This window comes from Podarcis raffonei, chromosome 2, assembly GCF_027172205.1.
Source record: "Podarcis raffonei isolate rPodRaf1 chromosome 2, rPodRaf1.pri, whole genome shotgun sequence".
In the NCBI taxonomy this organism is placed as follows: Eukaryota; Metazoa; Chordata; class Lepidosauria; order Squamata; family Lacertidae; genus Podarcis; species Podarcis raffonei.
The window spans coordinates 67,807,543-67,829,721 of NC_070603.1; the positions used below are offsets into that span (position 1 = coordinate 67,807,543).

Consider the following 22,179-nt stretch of genomic DNA (forward strand, 5'->3'; position numbering starts at 1 on the left):
ATCTTGCCCTAAATCACAGTATGTAAAATATAACACAAGGAAACCAATTTTGGATTATGCTCCAATTTTTTATTTTAAAAAAGCAGAACATTTTGTTCAGTTCTGCTTCTTGAAACACAAGACCCGATTCATACAACCATGTGACCATTGTAACTGTCATGTGATAGCTACAATGTGCCACAGTAAGCGAATCAGTTATTTAAGAATTTGCAAAGAGTGCCTCACAGCTGAGAAACTCCAAGAACCTAAAGTGCTTCCTCTGCATCATAGAAGAGAATTGGGCTTTCTTGGGCATATAGAACACTCTGTGCACAATTTAATTCTCTACATATCCTGCCCATGGCCTTTTCAAATGCACTAACAATATCCATACATTTGATGGGAAGAGCTTGCCCACAGTAAGCATTTGAGCCAAAACTCACTGCATGAACTGATTTTGCTGGAATTACCCAAATGCTTAAAAACTATGCGCCAGTACTGAGCAAAGTACTCCTTGGGGAAAAAGAGAGAAGACACTGACCCTCTCATCCTATGACCTCGCTAGGGCAGCCAGTAATGGAAGAAAAGGGGGGACCCCCCCACACAACCCGAGAGACCCACAGTTAAAGAAGCAACGTCAACCAACAAAAAATGCCTACCATGTTCCAGATAAGAAGGCGTACCTTCCGAAGGATCAAGCCTTCGAGCCCTCCGACCATGTTTGGAGTTGTTGTGCACAAACATGTTATCCGACACTGCCAAGACATGACCATCCACATTGACTGTTGTAGATACCACAACCTGTGAGTGGGACAACAATATAAGGAAACACTTTAATACAATTTAAAATGAGATGAGCGCAGAGTATAATAAACCCAGAATCTTAAATAACAGCTGGGAGCTGCAGAAAATTGCACAGCTATTTCACATAATAACTAGTGCTTAGACTGTACGACTCTAACAAGAGGTGCTATTGATGAGTGGGTCTTTGGCATCATAGGCTTTTGATGTCGCTTTAAGTCAAATTGCACAGCTTGTAGCTGTATGGCGAAACGTACACTGTTAACCATCATTCTAACAAGAGCACTTTATTAACTTTTTTTTAAAGAGCTGACTGAATTTTACCCCACACCATTCTTCAGCATATATGCCAGAAGAGATAAAGCTGCTGTCATTGCAAATGAAAATGTATTTTAAAAAAGAAAAGCAAGTGTGGTCTGCAAAAGTTGGGATGAGAGCAACTGTATTCATTATGCTGTTACATTTGTAGCTGCCAGGGGTGTTTGCGCTCCAAAATTCTACGGAGCAGGGTATGTGTGTCAAAGGCATTTCAGAGCTGAAATGAATAGTGCTTTTCAAATCCAAGTAGACCTTTTCCTTAGCAAATAATCAAGTTTGAATTCACACACTTGGCAAACTTTGACTTGTCTCAATTCACTTAAACAACTAAAAATGGAGATACCATGTTGCTGTAATGTGCAGGGCACTTGGGACTATTAAGTCACAGATTCTAGTGAATTCAAAAGGATGGCTTGCAAGCACACAGCTGCTCAACTGACATACTTCTCAACAAATTTAAAACACGTTTCCAGTTTTCATCAGAACCCATTAAACAACGTAAGTAAGTGAGATTCTTTATGGAGACTCATTATGAAGGTTCAGTCTCTTATCAAAATGACCTTAGCTTACCCAATAAGAAGTTCAGATAAAGAATGCTATGTTCTAATGAGATGACTACTGCTGCAAGGGATTGCTGTGATTTTGGTTAGTGATGGTGACAAAGTTTGTTGCCCGGGATGCTCATTTCTATCCTTGGTTGTACCTGAGCTCTGGTGACATCTTGTATATTAAGGTAAAACTGGACCATTTGCCTTTGCTGAAACCTAAAAGTACGGGGAAGCCTGTGGTCAGCCCCAGAATGTGCTAGCATTAGGATCTGAAGGACAGCATGGTGCCCTTCAATATGAGAGCGCCTCTTCTTTGATAATGATACACTGCACATCAGCAGCAGCTCCAGGATTAATTTCTTGAGCTTGGTTGCCCTGATCACCTCTTAGCCCATATTAATCACCCATACAAACAAAATGGCAACGTCCCTCTCTCCGCTACCGCTTACCAAGTATTCTACCCAAGAACATGTGCTGCCTTCCAGAACTTTGGCTAAAACAATAAGAAGAAATGACCTACACTTCTCCTTATATTAAACAAGGAAGGGGGATTAAAAATTGAAACCCACTGAGATATGTTTATTCATGCGACCTCTTACAACCAAATATAATAATTGTCTGTTAATTGCAGTTTCAGCTCCCACCTCATGCTTCAACATGTGAAACAGCAATCAGCCGGCTCCTGTTTAATCCACCTATTATGTTGACTAATTAACTTTGCTCGACAGTTTATTTCTTCCTCCATTATCAGGCCCTGTCAGCCGCAAGCACACTGCCGCAAAGGGGGACCTCGGCCCCTTTGATTGATCACCGATAGATTGACATGCAGATTAATTTAATTAGAATCACCTCACTTGAGAAATGAAAGACAATGGCAAGGGGGCTAATAGATCTGCTCTTATAATGAGGCAACCCTCCAGAGCCAAGGCAGAGGATTTCTGATTTATTTTGCTGAATTCCCCAGTCGTTCCAAAAGGCTCTTGCTTTAATTGTTCTTGGTATTGAGAGGCTTTAGCCTCTGAAGAGGTGAAATGCTTTACAAGGATTGGCAAACATTGCTTCAACTCTCCAAGGAAGCCGCTACCCCCTCAAAGTTGCCTGAGCAGGGAGATTTGCTTGCAAAGAATTGCCTTACATTGCTTGAACTGGGTAGAAAGGGGAAGGCAATCGAAACAAAACTCTCCAAATAACACTTTATCAACTCTAATAAAATTCTTAAAAACGTGTTTTGTCAGATCTTGACCTACAACATTGCTTAGTCGAGCAGTTCCAGCAAAGCAATCCCTCCCCAACCCCCATCAAACTTAATAAGGCCTTTAAGATTGTGAACATAAAATGATTTGCGCCCAAAAATAGTCTGTCAGAATCTTGTTAGCTCATTTCACAGTGTGGTTTGAAAAGGAAAAACCCAGTGGGTTAAAACAGGGTCAAAATTATTTGACAAGATTTGGAAACTTGAATTCTGAAGGAAAAGCACTAGGCACGTGAGAAGGACTTTTGATATTCCTATGTTATATTCCATTTCACTGTTTAAGTCAGCTTCAATCTTCCCTATAACCACAATCCATAGAAACAGTTTTCCAGTGTGAGAAAAGTCTACATGGAAAAGATTACATGCACACTCCAAAAGGGCATTTGTCCATAACTTGTTTTGCATAACAATAGCTGGTGAACATTTCATGGTGTGTGTATAATACTGAATTGCTTTAATAGGGTAGCTTTAAATGATAGCTCCTACATAATGTATTACATGGCCATTGTTGGCACCTGTCTGTCTTGGGAAACAATGGAGGAGTGTACCTTTTGGGGGTGATGTAAAATTGTTTAAAGGTTACAGTGCTTGCTGTGGCCATAGAGACCAATATGGGAGAGACATGTTTTGTTGCAGCTGGGGCAGATGAAGGCGTCAGGTTGTGCTGCTGCAGAAGTTGGCACTGCGGTTGCCTACAAGGAATTCCCAAACGGTGGGGTTGATACTTGCTTTCATGTCATGTTTGCAGACATCTTTGGTCTGCCAATGGGCCGAATGCTTGAAGCCAGTTCCCCATGGTGTACGTCCTTGGGGATCCTGCCATCTTCCATTCTGTGGACATGACCAAGCCAGCGCAGATGACGCTGAGACAGGAATGCAAACATAGTGGGGTTGGGGGCTTGGGAGAGGGCATCTTTGTTTGAAAGAAGTGGTGTTCAGCATCTTCCTGACACAGCACATATGGAAGGTGTGAAGGCATTGCTCCTAATGGCTGCAAGTTGCCCACAACTGTCATGAATTGGTTGGATGCAGAGGAGTGGGAGGGGGGGCACCAGTTGGAGAACCAACAAGGGAACCCTCAGCAGAAGAAGGCTCCGAGCCAGGGGACTGGTGGTGGGATGATGATGATGATGAGTGGTCAGAGGGAAGCAGACTGGGATGAGGTGTCGGAAGCTGAAGAGGTAACAGGGCTTAGTGAGTGGGAAGAAGCTGTAGCATAGAGCAGTCCAGAATCTGAGTCAGAAGCAGAGTGTGGTCAAGAAGCACAGTGGAGGTAGGCAACTGAAAAAGCAGGGAATCTCCTGCTCCTGCTCCTGATTCCCTTCTACCCAGTCTCCCAGAACGCATAGAGAAATGAAGAAGGTGGAGGAAAGAGAGACAAGGCAAAGGAGCCTTTGGCTGCTGGGAAAGGAACTGGGGGAGGAGCCTTAAAGAGCAATGGGAAGATGGGCATCTTCAGTCTTTGCAACTGCCTCACTGGGGCAAGACCTACTGGGAAGATCTGCTGTGATCACTAGGCCTGCGCTGTTTTAGTTTCTTTGAATAAAGAGTTAACTTCACTGACACTGGATGTTTTATTGCTGACCTGCCTCTGACTCCGGCTTCTGATAATGACTCACTTCCATAAAGCAGACTGCTCAGCACATGGCAGTCCTTTCTAACCTTTTCTCCCCACCTCTATTCCATGCTTTACAAGTGCAAAAAGGAAGGTAGGGATGGGGAAAACGTGCTATTTCATTTGTTACCAAACAATCCTTATCCCTGACCCTGTTGCTGGAAGGGGTTAGGATGAGGCAGAGGTGTCCCTCCAGTGGGCTCTGCCAGCAGCAGAGCTGCACTACCACAAAAGCTACTGCTGCATGCTCTGAAAGCACAAGAATAGCCGTTGTAAATCTCCAAAGCAGGGAAACAGAGAGGTGGAGCAGGAGCAGAACAGGGCCAACACTAGATTGGCTGTCTCCAAAGCTGACCTGTTTCCCATTGAGGGACCCAATTTGGCCATCTAAACTGAATCAGGCTGGAGCTGGCACAGGAAAAAAGTTACACAACTGCTTTCTCCTAATACTCTAGCCGACGTGAGTGGCAGGGCTTCAGATGCAGTGGTGCATCCACTGATTCATTACATCCCAATGGCCTAAATCAGAGCTTCAAATTGCTCTGCCCAGCTCACTTATGTGCTCATGGAGACTATTTTGAGAACTAACCAAACAGAAATGAAGTGCTTTGCTTCAGAGAGCCCAGTTTCTCATGTAGCAATCCAGTGATCCCTTTTTCCAATACCAGGGAGAGCAAAGAAGTCACTTTCATTCCCACAGACAGAGGCCAGCAACATTTCCAGCTAGCTGAAGCAAGAACAGCAACATGTACATATTGCTACGCCGCCATAATCCCCACAGCACTGTGAGATTCCAGGGGTTCCAGGCGCTTATCCAGGGTTTGGAAATGAAGCACAGTGGAGACTGTGGTGTCTTTACAATATATATAGTTTATTTCCACATATATACAACCTGAGCCTAGGATGGGGGAGTTCTCAAGATTACACTCCAAGAGGGCCCTGTTTCTCACAAGGCTGCCACCTTGGATTCAAACTGCCAGCCCACACTGCTGCGACCCTCCCGTTCTGCAGCCTGCAAGCTGCTTGCCAAATGCAACTATTTCTCCTCTTGCTTACATCAGGCAAACTGCAATCCTGAAACTTTACTAATGGCCTTTGTTCTTCTACCCAACTCAGACCTCAGGGAGGGGCTTCACCCATTTCCCAGCTGGCACACTCTTAGCTTTGCTGATGGCTTTCTTAATAGGTCTTCACCCTTCACCTTCTGATCTTCTGATGGCCTATCTCTCCAGGCAATTGCTTCATCAGTGAGCCAGCCTGGCTTATATTTTAACAAGCTAAATTCAATGTCTGGCACTGGGGCTGGGGTTGGGGTTCCAGATATTAGAAGGGGAGACCAGGCACCCTAAAATTTTGTAACAATACTTTCAATAACAGCTGCCAAGTTAGAATGTGATGCCTAGGAAAGCACTTAGTCAACTTTTCTTTTTTAAAAAATTATGGACGTATCAAGCAGAAACACCAAGAAAAATATATAACTGTGTACTCCCTCGGCCTGATGTGAGATGAGCGCTGCACCCCATAGTCGCCTTTGACTGGACTTAACCGTCCAGGGGTCCTTTACCTTTTACCTTACTTTAAATAGTCAAGCTGAAGACACAAGCTTAAAGAATCTCACAGACTATGACACTGTCCTACTGCTGTCCCAGAGCATAGGGCTATTAGAGAGGAATACCCTCAGGACATTTTCTCCAGTGTCTAGCCTACCTATTATTTTTATTACTAAAATTACTAACTTTATTCATAGATCTCAGGGAGGATCACAACATAAAATATACAATAAAATTAAGAACAAAAACAAACCAATAATCCCCCCCTCCCATAACACATTTAAAAGGGCATCAGATGTCCATCAGCCAAAGGCCTGGTTGAAGCAGAGCATTTTCACCTGGCACCTACCTCATGGATGGAGGCCACAGCAAGCTACAGGATTTCTCAGATGGGGAAAACTTCCACTGAAAAAAGCAAACACAAAAAGGCAGCTTCAAGGATTGTTAAGTTCCCAACACATTTTGAGTATGGCTTCATCAAAGGAAAATTATCATTTTTGCTCCTTCATAAAAAAACCGCTCCATAAAAGCTACATGCTACCACTGCTTTAAGAAGGCTGATTAAGGAACAAATATGAGCATTTTACCCCCGATAAAAGACATACTCAAAATGCATTGAGAATTCACCAAACCTTCAGCTGTCCTTTTATATTTCCTTTTTTCCCCCTGTGGATTTTAAAAGCCACTTTCAATAACCCTTCTTATTGTTAAGACCTTAACCACCTGAAAATGGTATCTAAATACAAAGTATAAGAGACAGGGGGAAAAACACAGAAAAGTGTGTTTTGGGGACCCAAGTCCAAGAAAGGTTTTAAAAACATAACCACTTAAGAAATATTTTGTTTAAAAGAAATAAAATACAATGCCAAACAATTCTATGACAAGGGCCCCGGACCTTCAGTGCAAACTATTTTGTTCATAGGAGTGCATGAACAGTGAGCAACTTTAGTTAACAGCGTAATCTCACTGAGATCAGTTACTTAACTTTCCCTGCCCACAACATCTGCAACATCAGGCACTCAACCTAAGCCATTCATCTTTAAAATATGTTTTGAATTGCAGTAACAGACTGTTGCTACCTAGTTCCCTTGAATAGAATTTGATTTACTACAAAGATGCCATGCTGGGGGTGGGCTGGGCTCTTTTGGAGTCATTAAGAGAAAATACTATAAAAGGAATCCCCTAGAGAAACTGTTTCTAGGGTCAGGAAATGTGAAAAAAATAAAAGTGGTTAAGTGGTGGTCTACTTTAAGAAGTGATTATTCACAGTGCACCTGTAGGAAAAGAAGAAACTCTCTACTGATTCTTTTTAGAAAGAGAGACAGACAGAGAGAGGGAGAGAATTCAAAAGTTTGATTACTATAAAGGAAAAAGAAATATTTGGCCTACGTGTTATTTAAATATTAATGTCCTCTGCCTAAGCAAAAAGTAATATCTAATATGAACTGAATACTTTCCAAACAGCCTTCACAAGTTTATGGCTAAAATCCACAAATCCATTTACTTTAGAATAATCTTACTAAAGTCAACAGGACTTCTCGGGAGCAAGCGTGTTCCAAATATGGTTTGCGTGTATTTCTTGAAAAGGAAACAATTTATTTTATTTTTTTAATGAGTGGGATGCGTTTCAATCAAAGCACATGCAAAACTAATTTGTAAAGGAAACAACTTTTGTTTCAGCTTTTAAAAAAATGAGAACAGGAGGTGTAGAGCAGGCAGTGAAGCAACTTTGAAAAAACAACAACAGGCCAACACATGAGGGGGGAAGCATATTGCAGTTTAAAAATTGATTAATGAGGTGCTGACAAACTCATATAAACACGGGGACAGGCAGGCCTGCCAAATCTCAAACCTATCCAAATGTTGTGAAGAAAATGCAGTTTTTAATTTGGGACAGGCAAACATAGAGGGGAGGAAAATCAGCTTTAGCATCAAATCTTCATAGATTGTTAGTTTTTAAATGTATGTGCAGCACTGGAGGTTAGCAGACTGCTAATAAAAATATCAGATGGGGGGTGTTGGTTAAATTTGTGTATCCTAAATTTACTGTTATTTGCATTCCTCTGTGTACATCCTTCTTTTGCATTATTAAATAGCTCAATTGCAAATGTTCTAGAAGCTAACAAATCTTCTGGAAATGAAAACTAGAGGTTAAGAAATCAATCTGTTTATCTGAGTTGGTTAACGGAGCCTATTTATTTGTTAGGGTGCACCACCCAATATTTCAAGATTAGGAATCACATTACTCCTCATTTTTAACCACAGCCCATTAGGTTTCGCTAGCCAATTAGTTTATGACACATTCCTGGTATTTTCAGTAATCTCCATTTTCACTGGAAGCAAATTTCTACTTTTGTTTACACTTCTAAACACTGTGTGGAAGAGGCTGGAATGACTTATGGGCAGACTACTCCTCGCAGTACACATCTATTATTATTTTGACTCAAGTCCCAGCTTTAGCAGGATATTAAAGGCCCAGCCTAAATTTAGGTAGATGCTTTGAGGCCATTAACATGCAGTCTCCTCTTGCTGTTCTTTAAAATTAGATATATAAACAGCCATTTGCGTATCTTGTAAAGCAGTGAAACAGCAACAAACGCTACTCAAATCAGAGGAAAAGCAGTATCTGAGGCTCCATCTGGGTTTGGATGTACCATTCAGGAAAATCCACCTTTTGTTTCTCAGAACTAAGATACAGGCACAAGCTTGTGGGGGAAAGAGGCAGTTCTGCAATGTAACAGCAGAAGCTGGCTGTGCACAGTGCTGACTGGCTGGTGCCTGTGCAGTAATGAACCTCCCCCCCCCACAACTTTGAAACTCTATCAAAATTGACCATTGTTTTTAAAAAGAGTCTTCAGGCATTTTTAGAGGATGTTCAGAAAAACTGAGCTCATTCTGAACCAGCCCGTTAGTACTTTTAATTACACACTTCTGCATACTCTTAGAAATTCATAGAAAACACAGGTGCCTGTTTTCCGGCAATATCATCCCTGTATTGTCAGTTGTCTGACTGACTGATAGGCAAAATTCTAACCATACATTTGCCAATCATGAATTGTAGCAAACCCAGGGAAGGAGCAAACCAATAATCTTTTCAGTTGTCGTTTTGTGATGATGCAACAGGTATTTCCCCCCAGTAACGACATAATTCACCCAGTAATTTATTCCTGAGAATCCAAGGTGTTGTTTTAAAATTACTCATTTTTAGCACGATATCACCAACAGTAGTGCAGTTATTTCCCGTGTGAACAGACACAGTGCTATGGTCTCACCTCCACTGAATGGAGTGGTTTTTGATAGGGTTGATGACCTCAGCTGCCTCCGTTACCTGGCTAGCAACACTATGCAACCCCACCTTTCTTCAATATCTCTCCAAAGTTATATTGGTCCCTAATTAACAACTTAAGATGGGCTACATACCTGCCTCCCGGTTTGTTCGTTTCTTACTCTCTCTTTAAAAATAAAAATGAATGAATATACACACTGCTTCCCCCCCCCCCCAGCACTGGTGATGTATACTATTCATGAGGGGCTGGTCACGACTCCTTTCCTGGAAAAGCAGCAGCAATAACACTTGCAAATTTTGCAGGGAAAGTAATGAGTGCAAGTTTCCCCAGCAGCTGCCAGTGAAAGGACAGGTGGAAGATTTTGCAGGGGAAAGTTTCTCCAGCACCCAAAACCTGGCAGGAGCTCTAGTTAAAAGGCAAGGGCTTTTTCTTGAAATATATATGTTCTCAAAATATATATTGCAAATTTCAATGCTGGTGTGCACACTTGTAGCCTTTTTTTATTATTTTGGAGAGGGGAGTGCCTCCCTTTCCCCAGGGCAGCAGCAATGACCGCAGCAACTTTTTACAGGGAAAGGTGATGTCCCGTCAGTAGTAGGAGGAAGCACCGGGGGCTATCCTTACATGGGGGATTAATCAGCTCTTAATAGGAATAACACTAATAGAATGTTAGCATAAATAAACAAGCAAACCTTTTTGTTGGTGCCTCGAAGGACCTGGGAAGACCATGGATTAATTTAATTGTGGTACCACGTCTTACAAAATATCCCAGGGCAGTGACCCATATCCATCAACTGCTTCTGACATACCTTCTTGCCCCAGCTTTCCACGACCTATAAGACTGGATCTGATCTTACCTGTTTTCCTGTTTTCATAATACAGTCATACCTTGGCTCCCAAATACCCTGGATCTCGGACGTTTTGGTTCCCGAACGCTGCAAACCCGGAAGTGATTGTTCCAGTTTGCGAACATTGTTTTGGAACCTGAATGTCCGACGGGGCTTCCTGCAGCCAATCAGAAGCTGTGATTTGGTTTTTGAACATTTTGGAAGTCGAACGGACTTCTGGAATGGATTCCATTCGACTTCCAAGGTATGACTGTACTGTTTTACAGATTTGTTTTTTTAAAAAGTTCTATCTCTGCTTTATATGCATTTCTGTATACTGCGAGGGGTTTTTAAAATATTAATCTGGTTAGAAAGGATTTTGATTAACTTATTGATCGATTGAAATTAATTAACTAATGAATTAATTGAAATATTCAAGGGACTTTGGATTTCTTCCCTTAGGTAGTCAAAGATATAAAAAATAAGCCCAGGATGTTATACATCATCCTGCTGTATGACAGAGGATATATGTCATCTAATTCCATTTGGCACCCTGGTTCTTTCTACTTCCTCACCTCTGCAACCAACTCTTTAATTAGAAATGCTGAGTCATGCTGGAGTTTACTTGAAAGGAGCTGTTTGCTAAATGCTTGCTTCTAAATCTGGACTGAGGTGAACGAAGTTAACCTGAAATGTCCGAAGTGGGGAGGGCAAGCAGGTGCTGAGATGGAAGACAGGAGGAACTTGATGCGTCACAAAAAGGAAGTCATGACATAGCCAGGTGGGAGCAGCTAATCCCATGCAAGAAGCCTCCAATAAGAAAAGAAGCGCCTACCCTATTACATTGGTTGTATTTGGTGTGAGATGTAGGAGGGACACTGTGGGACACTGTGAAGGACGTCAGCAAGCTTATCCTCCCCGCCCAAACCCATTTTTTTCCAGGTGCACTTCTTGCTAGACCAAAATAAATATACAGCATCAACAGGCATACTTATTTTGTTTGCTGTAATGTTCAAGCAACAAGTCCAAAGAGAAGGCAGGGGGTTGGGGTGGGACCACCGATTAAACTGAACCATTATTCATAAAAATAGGAATGCTCTGTCACTGAATGTATTTCTGCACACTTTACTGCCACGCTGAATATTAAAGTATGAGGAGTGATTTGCTCTGCCGAAAGTGATTAATTTCTTTAAAATGCGAAGGTCACGCTAATTGACATGACCTGTGTAATTAAGCAGTCTCTGTTTACACACGGAAAGCTCGACTGCTGTGAGGCTGGGCTTGCCTGACAGAATGTCTTTACGAGTCAAGAGATCAACAACCCCTCTTATGTCCTACCTAGTCACCTACACAAGCTCCTGATTGCTCTTCTGACAGAACATGCAAGAGCATTACCATATGAAAATCAGCTCACATCTTGGGGGAGTTGCAAACTGGCAGCACGTAGGTAAGCACAAACTGTTGCTTTGACAGACTGCGGTCCTGGCTGTTCACGCTAGATTGCCCTGTTTGCGAGAGCATGTCTGACTGGAGGATATTCTTACAGAATAACCGATGTTTAATAAATACAAGGCAACAGTGGCAGAGACGGAAGGGAAACAGATGGAAGGCCCTTAAGAATGCTGTGTAGAAATCTGCAAATTCCATGTGGAAATAGCAGAAATTATATGGCCTGGAAAACAAAAGCTAGTCAAACAAAACTGTTCCGCTTCCAGGTAACATGACATTAACTGTGAGGGAAATACAAACTTACGGTCATAAATATGGCCTTGGCTTTATTTATTTATTGCACATTCCTCCAAGGAGCTCAGGAAAGTGTAAGATCTTACCCAATCTGAGGTAGGTATGTTAGTCTAGCCCTAGATACTCCAGTCTGCAATGAAGTTCAACACTGCATCCACTACAAAAACTGCTGGACCACCAGGTCTTCTCCTCAACACTCCTACTCTAAGCACACAGCAGTGCAGGGTGGGTCAGGAGATGCTGCTTATCAGGCAGTAACATAGACCACCCTGGGGCTTTGCTGGAGCAATTCTCTTATCAGTCGCTCCCTGCTCCAGGTGGTTCCACTGCTGACTCCACTGCTGGTCCTTTGGGGCTCTTGTGGAAGACACAACAATTCTCCCTCATCCTGGAGCCAGTCCCCATGCCAGAAGTTGGGAACTCTGGAACAGGTCAGAAATGCTCAACTGCTGCAACAACATAACTTCTCATCTACCCTCACACACCTGAGTATGTCCCAGCTATTGGGACCAGAGTGTTCCCAACACTATTTGCTTTACTTGTTTTTGTTTCTGCAAACTGCCTTGAAATCATTGATATAAGGTCGCATATAAAGGTTTTAAATAAATAAACAGAAAAATATGCAGAGGGTAAAGCATGTTGTGCAGATGCCTGATTATCGTCTTCCAAAGCAACTACTCTATTCTGAACTTAAAAATGGAAAGTGTAACACTGGTGGTCAACAAAAGAGGTTGAAAGACTGTCTCAAGGCAAATTTTTAAAAATGGAGTATAAACACCAACAACTGGGAAACACTTGCCTGCGAGTGCTCCAATTGGAGAACAGGTTTTACCAAAGGTGTCATGTGCTCTGAAGACACTAGAATTCAGAATGCAAAGTAGAAATGTGCTAAGAGGAAGGCACGCTTGGCAATCCACACCGTGATCAACTCCCACCCAGAAACCAATGTCGCCACTGTGGAAGGACTTGTGGGTCCAGAATTGGCCCCCACAGTCACTTACGGACTCATCGTTAAAACCGTGTTTATGGAAGACAATCTTACTTGGCTACGAGTGATCACCAAGGAAGAAGAACTACTCTATCCAACCTATGGGCAGTTAGGAAATGACCTATGAATAGTTTCCTAATGACTCTCTTTCATATTACATAAATTGAATATGGGTAAAAGCTTAGCAAAGATTTTGTTCCAACCATACCCTGTAAGAGTTCTATCAAGCATTTTTTCCAACTTAGCTTCAAATTAAGTCCAGAGTGGTAATTAACGGAACAATTGACAATAAATTTTGGATAATAGTCCTTTAAGAATTTAATGGTTATTTACTAGCTTTTCAAAGTCAGTTAAAGCTGTTCTGAAGGTTCCATCTTTTACTCCATGTTTAAGTAATCTCCAAACTGAAAATATTGAAACAATTGGGCTTTTTTTGCTATTTACATTTTTCTTAATTATATGGCACACTGATAGTCAAAAAGTGCATAATGAACACGGCTGTCCTATGCATGTTTACGCAAAAGTGAGACCCACTGTGTTCAGTGAGGCTTTCTACTTGTGTGTTTAGAATTATAAACCTTATGTAAGCCCCATTTAACTATGTGAGATGTACTTTTGAGTAGGCATACATAGGGTGCTTATTAGCCTAATAATTCCATTATCTCATATGGAAGATCTAAATATTAAAAATAAGGGAAATCAACACAAATACACAAACACTTATGGCTTAAAATAATCGTAGCCAGTGCTTTTTTTCTTTTAAAAAATGTTTAGGGGTACTCTCATTTTCCTACTTATATTGAAATACTGCCCCTCAATGAGGCCAAACTTAGATTCACAAAATGTTTAGGGGTATGCATACCCCTGCGTCCCCCCAGAAAAAAGCACTGATTCTAGCCTACTCCTGCATTTCTAACGCTGAAGGTATAAAATCCACATCTTGTTACTATCTAGTTCTCTGTTTTAATGTAGCATATTTCCCATATATTTTATGACCTAGCAGTATAGAAATACTTTATAAATAAATTATACCATAAAGGTTGCCCATCAAAATCAACCACATATTTTTGTATTTAAGTGATTTATTGTTTTTGATCTTGCGGTGTTACAGTAATAATAATAATAAATTGTGCCAGACTGTTCCACCACTGTCATTTGGCCAAAAAAAAAAGTTTTTATAGAAGTGTGGCCAACTTTATGGACAATTGATATAAAAGATCTGAGCAGTTTACTGCAGCAGAAGAGGCTTGTGTCTCTTCTGGTGGGGAAACCTACATATGGGCAGATTAGGGTACTTTTGTTTGTTTCAGAATTGTTTGTGAACTTCACCCTGTACATTTAGAACAATACCTCCAGTCCATACCTGTCTGGGGAGGTGAAAACATCAGCACACAGTGTGATAGGAGGATCATAACAGAATGGATTATTAATAAGGTCTTTTCTGTTGTTCGCCCTTATCACTCTGTCTTCTTTGCCTTATATGGTGTGACACTGTGAGGTACGATAGGCTACCAATCCCAAGAAGGGATGTGGGTGGCACTGTGGTCTAAACCATTGAGCCTAGGGGTTGCCGATCAGAAGGTCGGTGGTTCGAATCCCCGCGATGGGGTGAGCTCCCGTTGCTTGGTCCCAGTTCCTGCCAACCCAGCAGTTCGAAAGCACGTCAAAGTGCAAGTAGATAAATAGGTACCGCTCCTGCGGTAAACAGCATTTCCGTGCACTGCTCTGGTTCACCAGAAACGGCTTAGTCATGCTGGCCACATGACCCAGAAGCTGTCTGCGGACAAACACCGGCTCCCTCAGCCTATAGAGCGAGATCAGCGCGCAACCCCAGAGTCGTCCGTGACTGGACCTAACGGTCAGGGGTACCTTTACCTTTACTTTACCAATCCCAAAAGGTGAAGCCTACATAACATTTGTCTTATCAAGCTAAACAGAGTCCACTAGCAGCCATGTAGGCATTCTACAGTAGCTCAATAATAGAGCAATCCAAATCCTGGCCACCAAGGGATGGAGAGAATCAGTGGTTCCAGCACTGTGTCCAAAACCCTCCCTCCCAGCTGGCCTGGGCAGAAGATGAAGGTGATTCTTTTACACTTTTGGGGGGGGGGCTGTACCAAATCCAGACTGGCACAACGTGGGGGATTAGTAGGGGATTGGATCTGGTGGATCCAAAGCCTCTGGTACACCACACTGCCCACACTGCCCCATTTGGGGGGGGGCTTACTACTGGCTTCTATCGGTGGGAGAACTGGCATTTGCAAATATCCACAAATTATGGTGAAACTGGGTACAGCAGCAGAGGCTGCCTCACTTCTCCTCATCTCCACCAATAGAAGCCGGTAGGGAACAACATCTGCCTCCCATCCTAAACCATCCAATACCCCATCAACATGCAAAGGAATGCTGCTAGTCTTGAAGGCAGAATTGTACTGGGCCGCTAAGAGACAGTTTTGTCAAGCAGCTAGTGTGTTCATATTGGTAGGTCACAGCTTGCACAGACTTGAGAAAACGAATAAAATATCATTTTTCTTCAATTTGGGTTTTAGAACTAGAAAGAGGCAACATTTGTTTAGCTTGTTGATTTACAGAATTAATACCAGTTAAGAACTAGCATCTGTATTCCTTCAGGTAATTTTACAGTCCAGAGTTTCCCAACCTGTGGGCTGTGACCAGCAAGTGAGGTGCAATTCCTGTGGAAGTGGCCTTATTACTAAACACAAATTAATTATCACTTGTAATCCTTCACTGGTATGATGTTACAACTCTTACAGCTTTTTGTTTCATTGGCACATTATAATGCTATGTTCACACTTGTAACCAAATGTCAGAAAGGCTAGCCTTGTATTCCCATAAACAAAACTGTGAATACTGTTGGTACCATAAATATTTCAATGAATTCCACATTAATATGGGTGCTAAGTAAATGGTTATAAAATACGCAAACTTACACTTCAGGGGAACAAAACAGACAGCTGCCAATGACCTAAGGTCTAAAATTCATAGGACAATATTTCAGTGTGTTACCATATCAAGCAAATTTGGATTTCTGAGCCACCGTACCAAAAAGGCTGGGAACCACTGCTAAAATTTAGCATCATCTTCCAAGTTACCTAGTGACTTTCATGACTCATCATGTATTAAATTGTGTTGTTGTTTTTAATGGTAATTCTCTGTTGTCATTGGCTGCATCCCCATGGCAGTTTATTCTGCTTTCACGACTGCCAAGCTCCACATTATATTTGAGCTTTCACACAATGTAAAAGTCACTTATGGAACAATAGTGGAATATGGAGCAGGTTTAGGGCTCATTCCTGTTTTACTTGTTTCCAGAAAAACTCCTGTTTGCAAATAATATGAAAACGAGTGCTAAACGAGCTATATTCCACTATAGTTCCGAAAGTGGCTTTAACATTGTATGAAATTTTTAAAAAGGTGGAAATTAACTGTTAGGGATAGAACTGCTGTACGAATGCAGTCATTGTTAATACCTGGGGTGTCGAACCCTTGCAAATTGCTCCCATGTCTTGTGGGGAGGGGTTAAAAATATTTAAAAGCCAAAGAGCAATAATAGTACCAACCCAGGGCCAACCCACTTGTGAGGCAAGCAGCAGAGGTCCACGAGGTGTGGCACCACAGCCAGCGGAGCGGAGCCAGTTTCCAGAGAGATGTGATCTCAGTGCTGCTCACTTCTCTGGCGGCTTTGGACCACTGCCACCACTTCTCTGGTAACGGCACAGGCGCCTCCACCCCTGTAGCCATCAGAGAAGCCGCTGCCTCGCAACCTGGTGGTGGGGGAACCTGGGCCAGATTTAGGTTTGATGAGGCCCTAAGCTCCTGAAGGTAATGGGGACCTTTATATGTCCAGCTGTCCTTTGTCAACAAATTGTTGCTGTTTTTTTGTGTTGAATATATGCTACATGATAATTTATGGACGTTAACAGGTATCTAAAGCCATTTGCACATGCAGAATGTAGGCACCCTATATATAGAAATGAGGAAACCAGTGATATTTTAGGGAGCATGCTTACATCATAGGAACCTACACAACACAAAACACTGCTGCTGTATGAAGGTTTTATTTTATTTGCTTTTTATCTTATATTTTGGAAATGTACATCCAGGTTTGTTTTTTCTTTAATCTTTTTGGGGGCCCCCAAGAGAATGGGGCCCTAAGTTATAGCTTGTTCAGCTTATACATAAATCCGGCACTGGGGGAGACCAGGAAGTGGCATCTTCCCATTTGGCCTCAGGTGCTGAAAGGGGAAGGGCCAACCCTAGTTCAGATTCGTTGTTTTCGAGCTGGCCTTCTGACACTTCAAATCACAGAACAAAGCCTGGTGGCTTACAAAATGCAAATCCTCGCCATTTCCCCCCATATCCCAACTCTTATTTATTTTTTATAATTTATTTCGCACCTTTCCCCATTCAAAGGGTGAACCAAAGCGACTCACAGAAAATACATCAAAATACAATGCCAAGAACAATGATAAAATGCAAAACGTAACTTTCCGAAAGAACTATGTAATCATTTTACATAGGTTGACAATCTTCCCAGCCCACATCATTTAAACATTATTTATCTTAAGGGGGAGGGGAGTGACACTGACCTGAAATCTTCGCATGTCTCGAGGGTTTCCTGCATTTTTTAGGCAGTTCTGGTTACATTTAAGAAAAAATTTCAAGAAGAACCTGTTGGAAAAAGGATATCATGTTGAGTATACCAGTTGTTGACAAGTTGCCCCAATACACCCCTTGCTCACCCAGCAAACAATTTATATAAAATTGTCTGTCCACATGTACCACATGGATAAAGACGGTCTTCTCACAGTTCTAACACACCAGACCAATGAGCCAAAAAAATAGGCATAAACTTAACACAAAATTATTCCGCCAAAAAGCAAAGTCATTATCTGTCTTCTAAAACATGCCGCTTGAAACTTTCATCACACAACAAGGGTACAGAGGAGAAAATGAAGCCGCCATTTACATGGAGTCTGACGGCTGGCAGTCACAACTACAGAATTCCGGAAATGATCATATTTCCCTACTACTTGAAACAGTTATGCATTTGGGGACGACAAATTGGCATATTTTTCACTGTCACAATTCTGGCTCCCACATACTATAATTTACAGAATTCCAAAATGTGTTTATGATGAAAAACATTTGTGCATGTAATACTGTACAGGGAGCGCGTGTGATTTCAGCTAAGGCATTAAACACTAAATGTTCTCTCAAGGTAAGCTTGCAGCTTCATTGCTTCTCTCACCTGTGGCCCTGCATCTTGGGTTGCAAAACTGCTGCTTCTACCATCATTATGCATTTTACTTAATAGAAAAATGGCCCTAGTAATGATACTAGTGTTGTTAGTATTATTCAATCGTAATATCCTTTCAGTGCATTTTAAAAGTATGAGGAATATGGAGATGAGATGGCAGTCACTGGCAATAACAATGAAAGATGTCAACTTCCAGGCTTTAACAACTCCTAAGCACTAAATCCTAAACCCCCAACTCCTATCAGAATTTCTGCCTCCCATTTTGTCTCCTTACTAGTTATTCTGGCTTTATAAACTGTTTTCCTCCCCTCTGTGATATGAAGAAGTTGATGTTGTTCTTGGTTTACTTGTTTTTTCTTGTTGTATGTCTTAGGGGAGATGTTCTCACCCCTGCACTGAAACTATCTGAAAACAGACTGGTAGGCAGCTGCAACACACCCGCACAAGTGGGGGGGGGGACACACAAAAGTCAGAAAGTACTGTCACTAGAACAATAGCTGTGTTGATCTGTTGTATTTCTTCTTCTTTTTTAAAGCCTCTGTATATTTGAGAGTAACCTCATCAAACCCAGTAGGCTTCACTTCTGGGTACACATGCAAACATTGGGTATTCTAATATGTGGTAGCCATTGTGAAAATTGAAGCCGGTGACCTTTATTTATTTTAGTTATTCCAGTATACTTCTGTCTCTGGCTCTGCCTATAGTCACCCACCCACTCTCACCCTGCCATGACCTGTGATGGAATGAGCCCACAGCAGAAACAAGATTGTTCACTCACCCTACCTCCATACTACAGTAATGAATGGAAATTAATACACAACAGGAAAACATACTTAAATAAATGGGGGAGATACCATTATATAGATGCAGTTGGGTGGTCTTTGATGCCTTAAATAGGCGTTCTTACTATGGACGCTTGTCAAACAAAAGAAAAAATGTGCTAGCTAGGATGAAGTCCTCTTTCACTAAATTTGCCAGCAATTAGAGCAGTCAACTTATTAAAGGTTGTAGTCAATCAGCAGCCTTGCATTTAACTGATAAATCAATTGATTCACCATTTAAAAAATATTACAGTATCTCAGTACAGGTTACATTCTAAGGGTCATTACTGAAGTTTTTCCCAAACTAGCAGGAAATTATAAAGCATATCAAAAATATTTCAGCAGATCTACTGAGTGTTGCTTGTTTGTATTTATTATTATTATGATTGTTATTATTTATTATACACACACACAATGGTACCTCCGGTTGTGGATGAGATTCGTTCCGGAGCTCTGGCTGGATCCCGAGGTTTCCACAACTGGAGGGACCGCTTCTGCGCATGCACAAGCGGCAAAACACTTCCAGGTTTGCCGCTTTTGCAACCCCAAGTTTATGTTACCCGAGGGTAACGTAAGCCAAGGTGCTACTGTATACTGTATATATATCGCTATAAAAAAAGTACCGAAGTGGTTTACAACAATATCTATATACAGTACAAACCACATACATATTTCAAATCAGAGGCCATCAACAAACTTTGATGGTTACTTTATACAGCAGTACAATGCTTTGCTCACAGAGCACTCTTCAACATTGTATATCATGCTGCTTTAAAATCTAAACTTTAATCTGTAATTAATTCTAACAAAAGAATGCAACATGTTGCATAATTCAGTTTATATTTTTGTCTGGGGAGGGAAAGGGATGCTATTGGTATGTATTAAAAAGGTGATTCAGTGAGCTCCAGCCACAAACATTCATGGGTAATTATAAATACCAGCATGAACACAAATATCTCTTTCCTATTGCTCCCATAAAACATCCTTTTGGCCGAGGCCTATAGAATAACACAGAGGGAGAAGCTAGCTGCCACTCATAGCAAAGAGAAGGGGGGACCCCACATCCTTTCCTACACTACCTGCCTCAAGTGGGAGGCCCCTCATCTACTTAGTGCCATCTGTAGGGATGAAGGGGTGCCCTAGGAACAACTAAGCCAAATGTATATGGCCTATAGAGGATCAGCTCAAGGGCTGGCAAAATAAGAGAGGCACTTGATTTTGTATGGAGACATGCTTGTTCTGTAATAGAAACTCACTTCCCTGGGTATGGCTCCCTCCATAGCTCAGTGGAAACTAGTTGAAGCCTGTCTTACCTATGTAGCAGCTCTTAGCTGCTATGCTGAGTTGTTCACAAATAAGTACAGCTTCCGAAGCTCTTCTGACACTCCTGCTGCTTCCTGGTATTAGGACAAACCTGTTGCAAGGTTTCTTCCCAAACCCACAGGATGCCACAGATTTGCCCAACAACTTCAGTGTCCTAACTCCTTCCCATAAACAAATGAGATATACCCTAAAGACTCTGGTGCTAATAATGCACACCTCCAATCAGTCTGTAAATTGCTGTCAGCTGAATCCAATTTCTGATTACAGCTTGGGTGTTGATTAATACACAGTTAAGCAAATTACCTACACCCAGAACGGAAAAGTGAAGAAGAAATTTAGCTTTGCTTACAGAAATAGCAGTACACAAAAGGCTTAAATGCAGGATACTTTGAGTTCCTCACTATGCGCAAATCAGCGGAGCAGTCTGATGTCCCTGGCACAGTTTGCCAAGAAACAATGCTGTGTTTTATAAAGCAAAGAGATAGAAACCGGACGAAAAAATATTTCCCTGTTTTTCACCATTAGAGATTGAGGAACAGCTGGCCACAGATTATGGGTTACTTTCTTAATAGTGGGGGGGGGGGCGGGAAACACCTCAACTTAAAAAAGTAAACCAGAAGGAGGTCTTGACCAAAACACAAACATAAATACATGAAATTCCAGCATAACTAGGGAAGACCATGAAATATTTGGGGTAGTTGTTAAATCTTCATGTATGGGTTGATTAGTTTAATGATGAGAATATAGCCAATATGTTTTGAAAATGAGAGAAAGATATATATAAATATACCATACATGTAAATGTGTCTACTCCAGATTGTGTGTTATAAACACATGCAAAGAAGCCCCAGCATAGATGAAAGGAGGGCTGGAAGGGCTCTGTTTGTTTACACTAAATTAAAGACAGACATAAGTTACTGCATTGTCCCGTCAAGTGCAGCCTGATATCCAATATCAGTAAACTGGCACTAGCTGGAGGGCGGGTGGGGGGGGGGAGAGAGAAGGGCTTTCTAAGCCTCTAATGGCCAGCTGTGACTTTGAATGTGCAGAAAGAACTGTCAGCACAAATAATGGCATCTCAAATCCAGACAACTGCTTGCCACCAAGAGGTGGTTTGTATTTGTGCCAAAATGGATTCTGAGAGGCCAGCAAAGAGGACTTTAATTCTACCAAAGAAAAATGAAATGCGGCCGGGGTTGGGGGGGGGAGAGAAGTTCGGGATCTTACATTTTGTGGATGAGCACTCGATGGCTCTCCTGTCAGCAGCTCATCGTTTAGCTCGCCAGCTATGAAGGGCATGGACATTAAATCCCTCTTGCCCTAAGCTGGCCCTGCCGCGTGGAATGCTGGCAGAATCCTGAGCTCGGTCTCCTGCCTGCTGAAATGAAAAGCCTGGCCATCTGTTGGGAGGCAAAGATTTCCCTGTCAACTGATGCCTGCTCAGAGCCTCCGACAGGCCCTTATGTGGCAAAGTCTCTCAGAAGCCCTTATTCTTTGGGGAAAAGTTTGCTTTGCCCCAGAGGCTTGCTGGAGAATTCTTCGGAGTTTTCCAGAATGTAGGAGCCAAGCAGCTGACCAGTTTGGCCTGCCCTTCCCTAAAGGAATAGATTACCAAGAAGGGGAGGTGGATGTAATAGTTAAAAATATCTTTACTCACAGTCCAGCGTGTGTTTTCAACAAGCTCCGCAAATGGAGGAAAAGATGGATCGTGCTAGCTAGTATAAGGCATGCATGAATGTTAGGGGCAAACGTGTTGGCTAATTGGCCAAGGAGGTTATTTGCAAAAAAATAAATTTTAAAAATGGATACCTTTTCATTTCATTTTGCAAAATTCCAGGCTTCTTCT

General features: G+C 41.9%; 1 protein-coding gene across 9 annotated transcripts in view; it reads right to left on the bottom strand.

The window, feature by feature from the left end:
* EBF1 (EBF transcription factor 1) overlaps nt 1-22,179 on the bottom strand; it is a 372,029-nt gene that overhangs the window by 113,142 nt on the left and 236,708 nt on the right. For 5 of the 9 annotated variants that reach the window (XM_053377133.1, XM_053377129.1, XM_053377136.1 and 2 more), the window contains exons 7-8: nt 17,519-17,600; nt 639-780 (exon numbers count right to left, since the gene is read on the bottom strand). In XM_053377133.1, coding sequence (XP_053233108.1) covers nt 639-780; nt 17,519-17,600 — 224 coding nt within the window. The remainder of the gene's footprint in view (nt 1-638; nt 781-17,518; nt 17,601-22,179) is intronic. The other 4 variants (XM_053377135.1, XM_053377131.1, XM_053377134.1 and 1 more) reach the window with 1 other exon arrangement.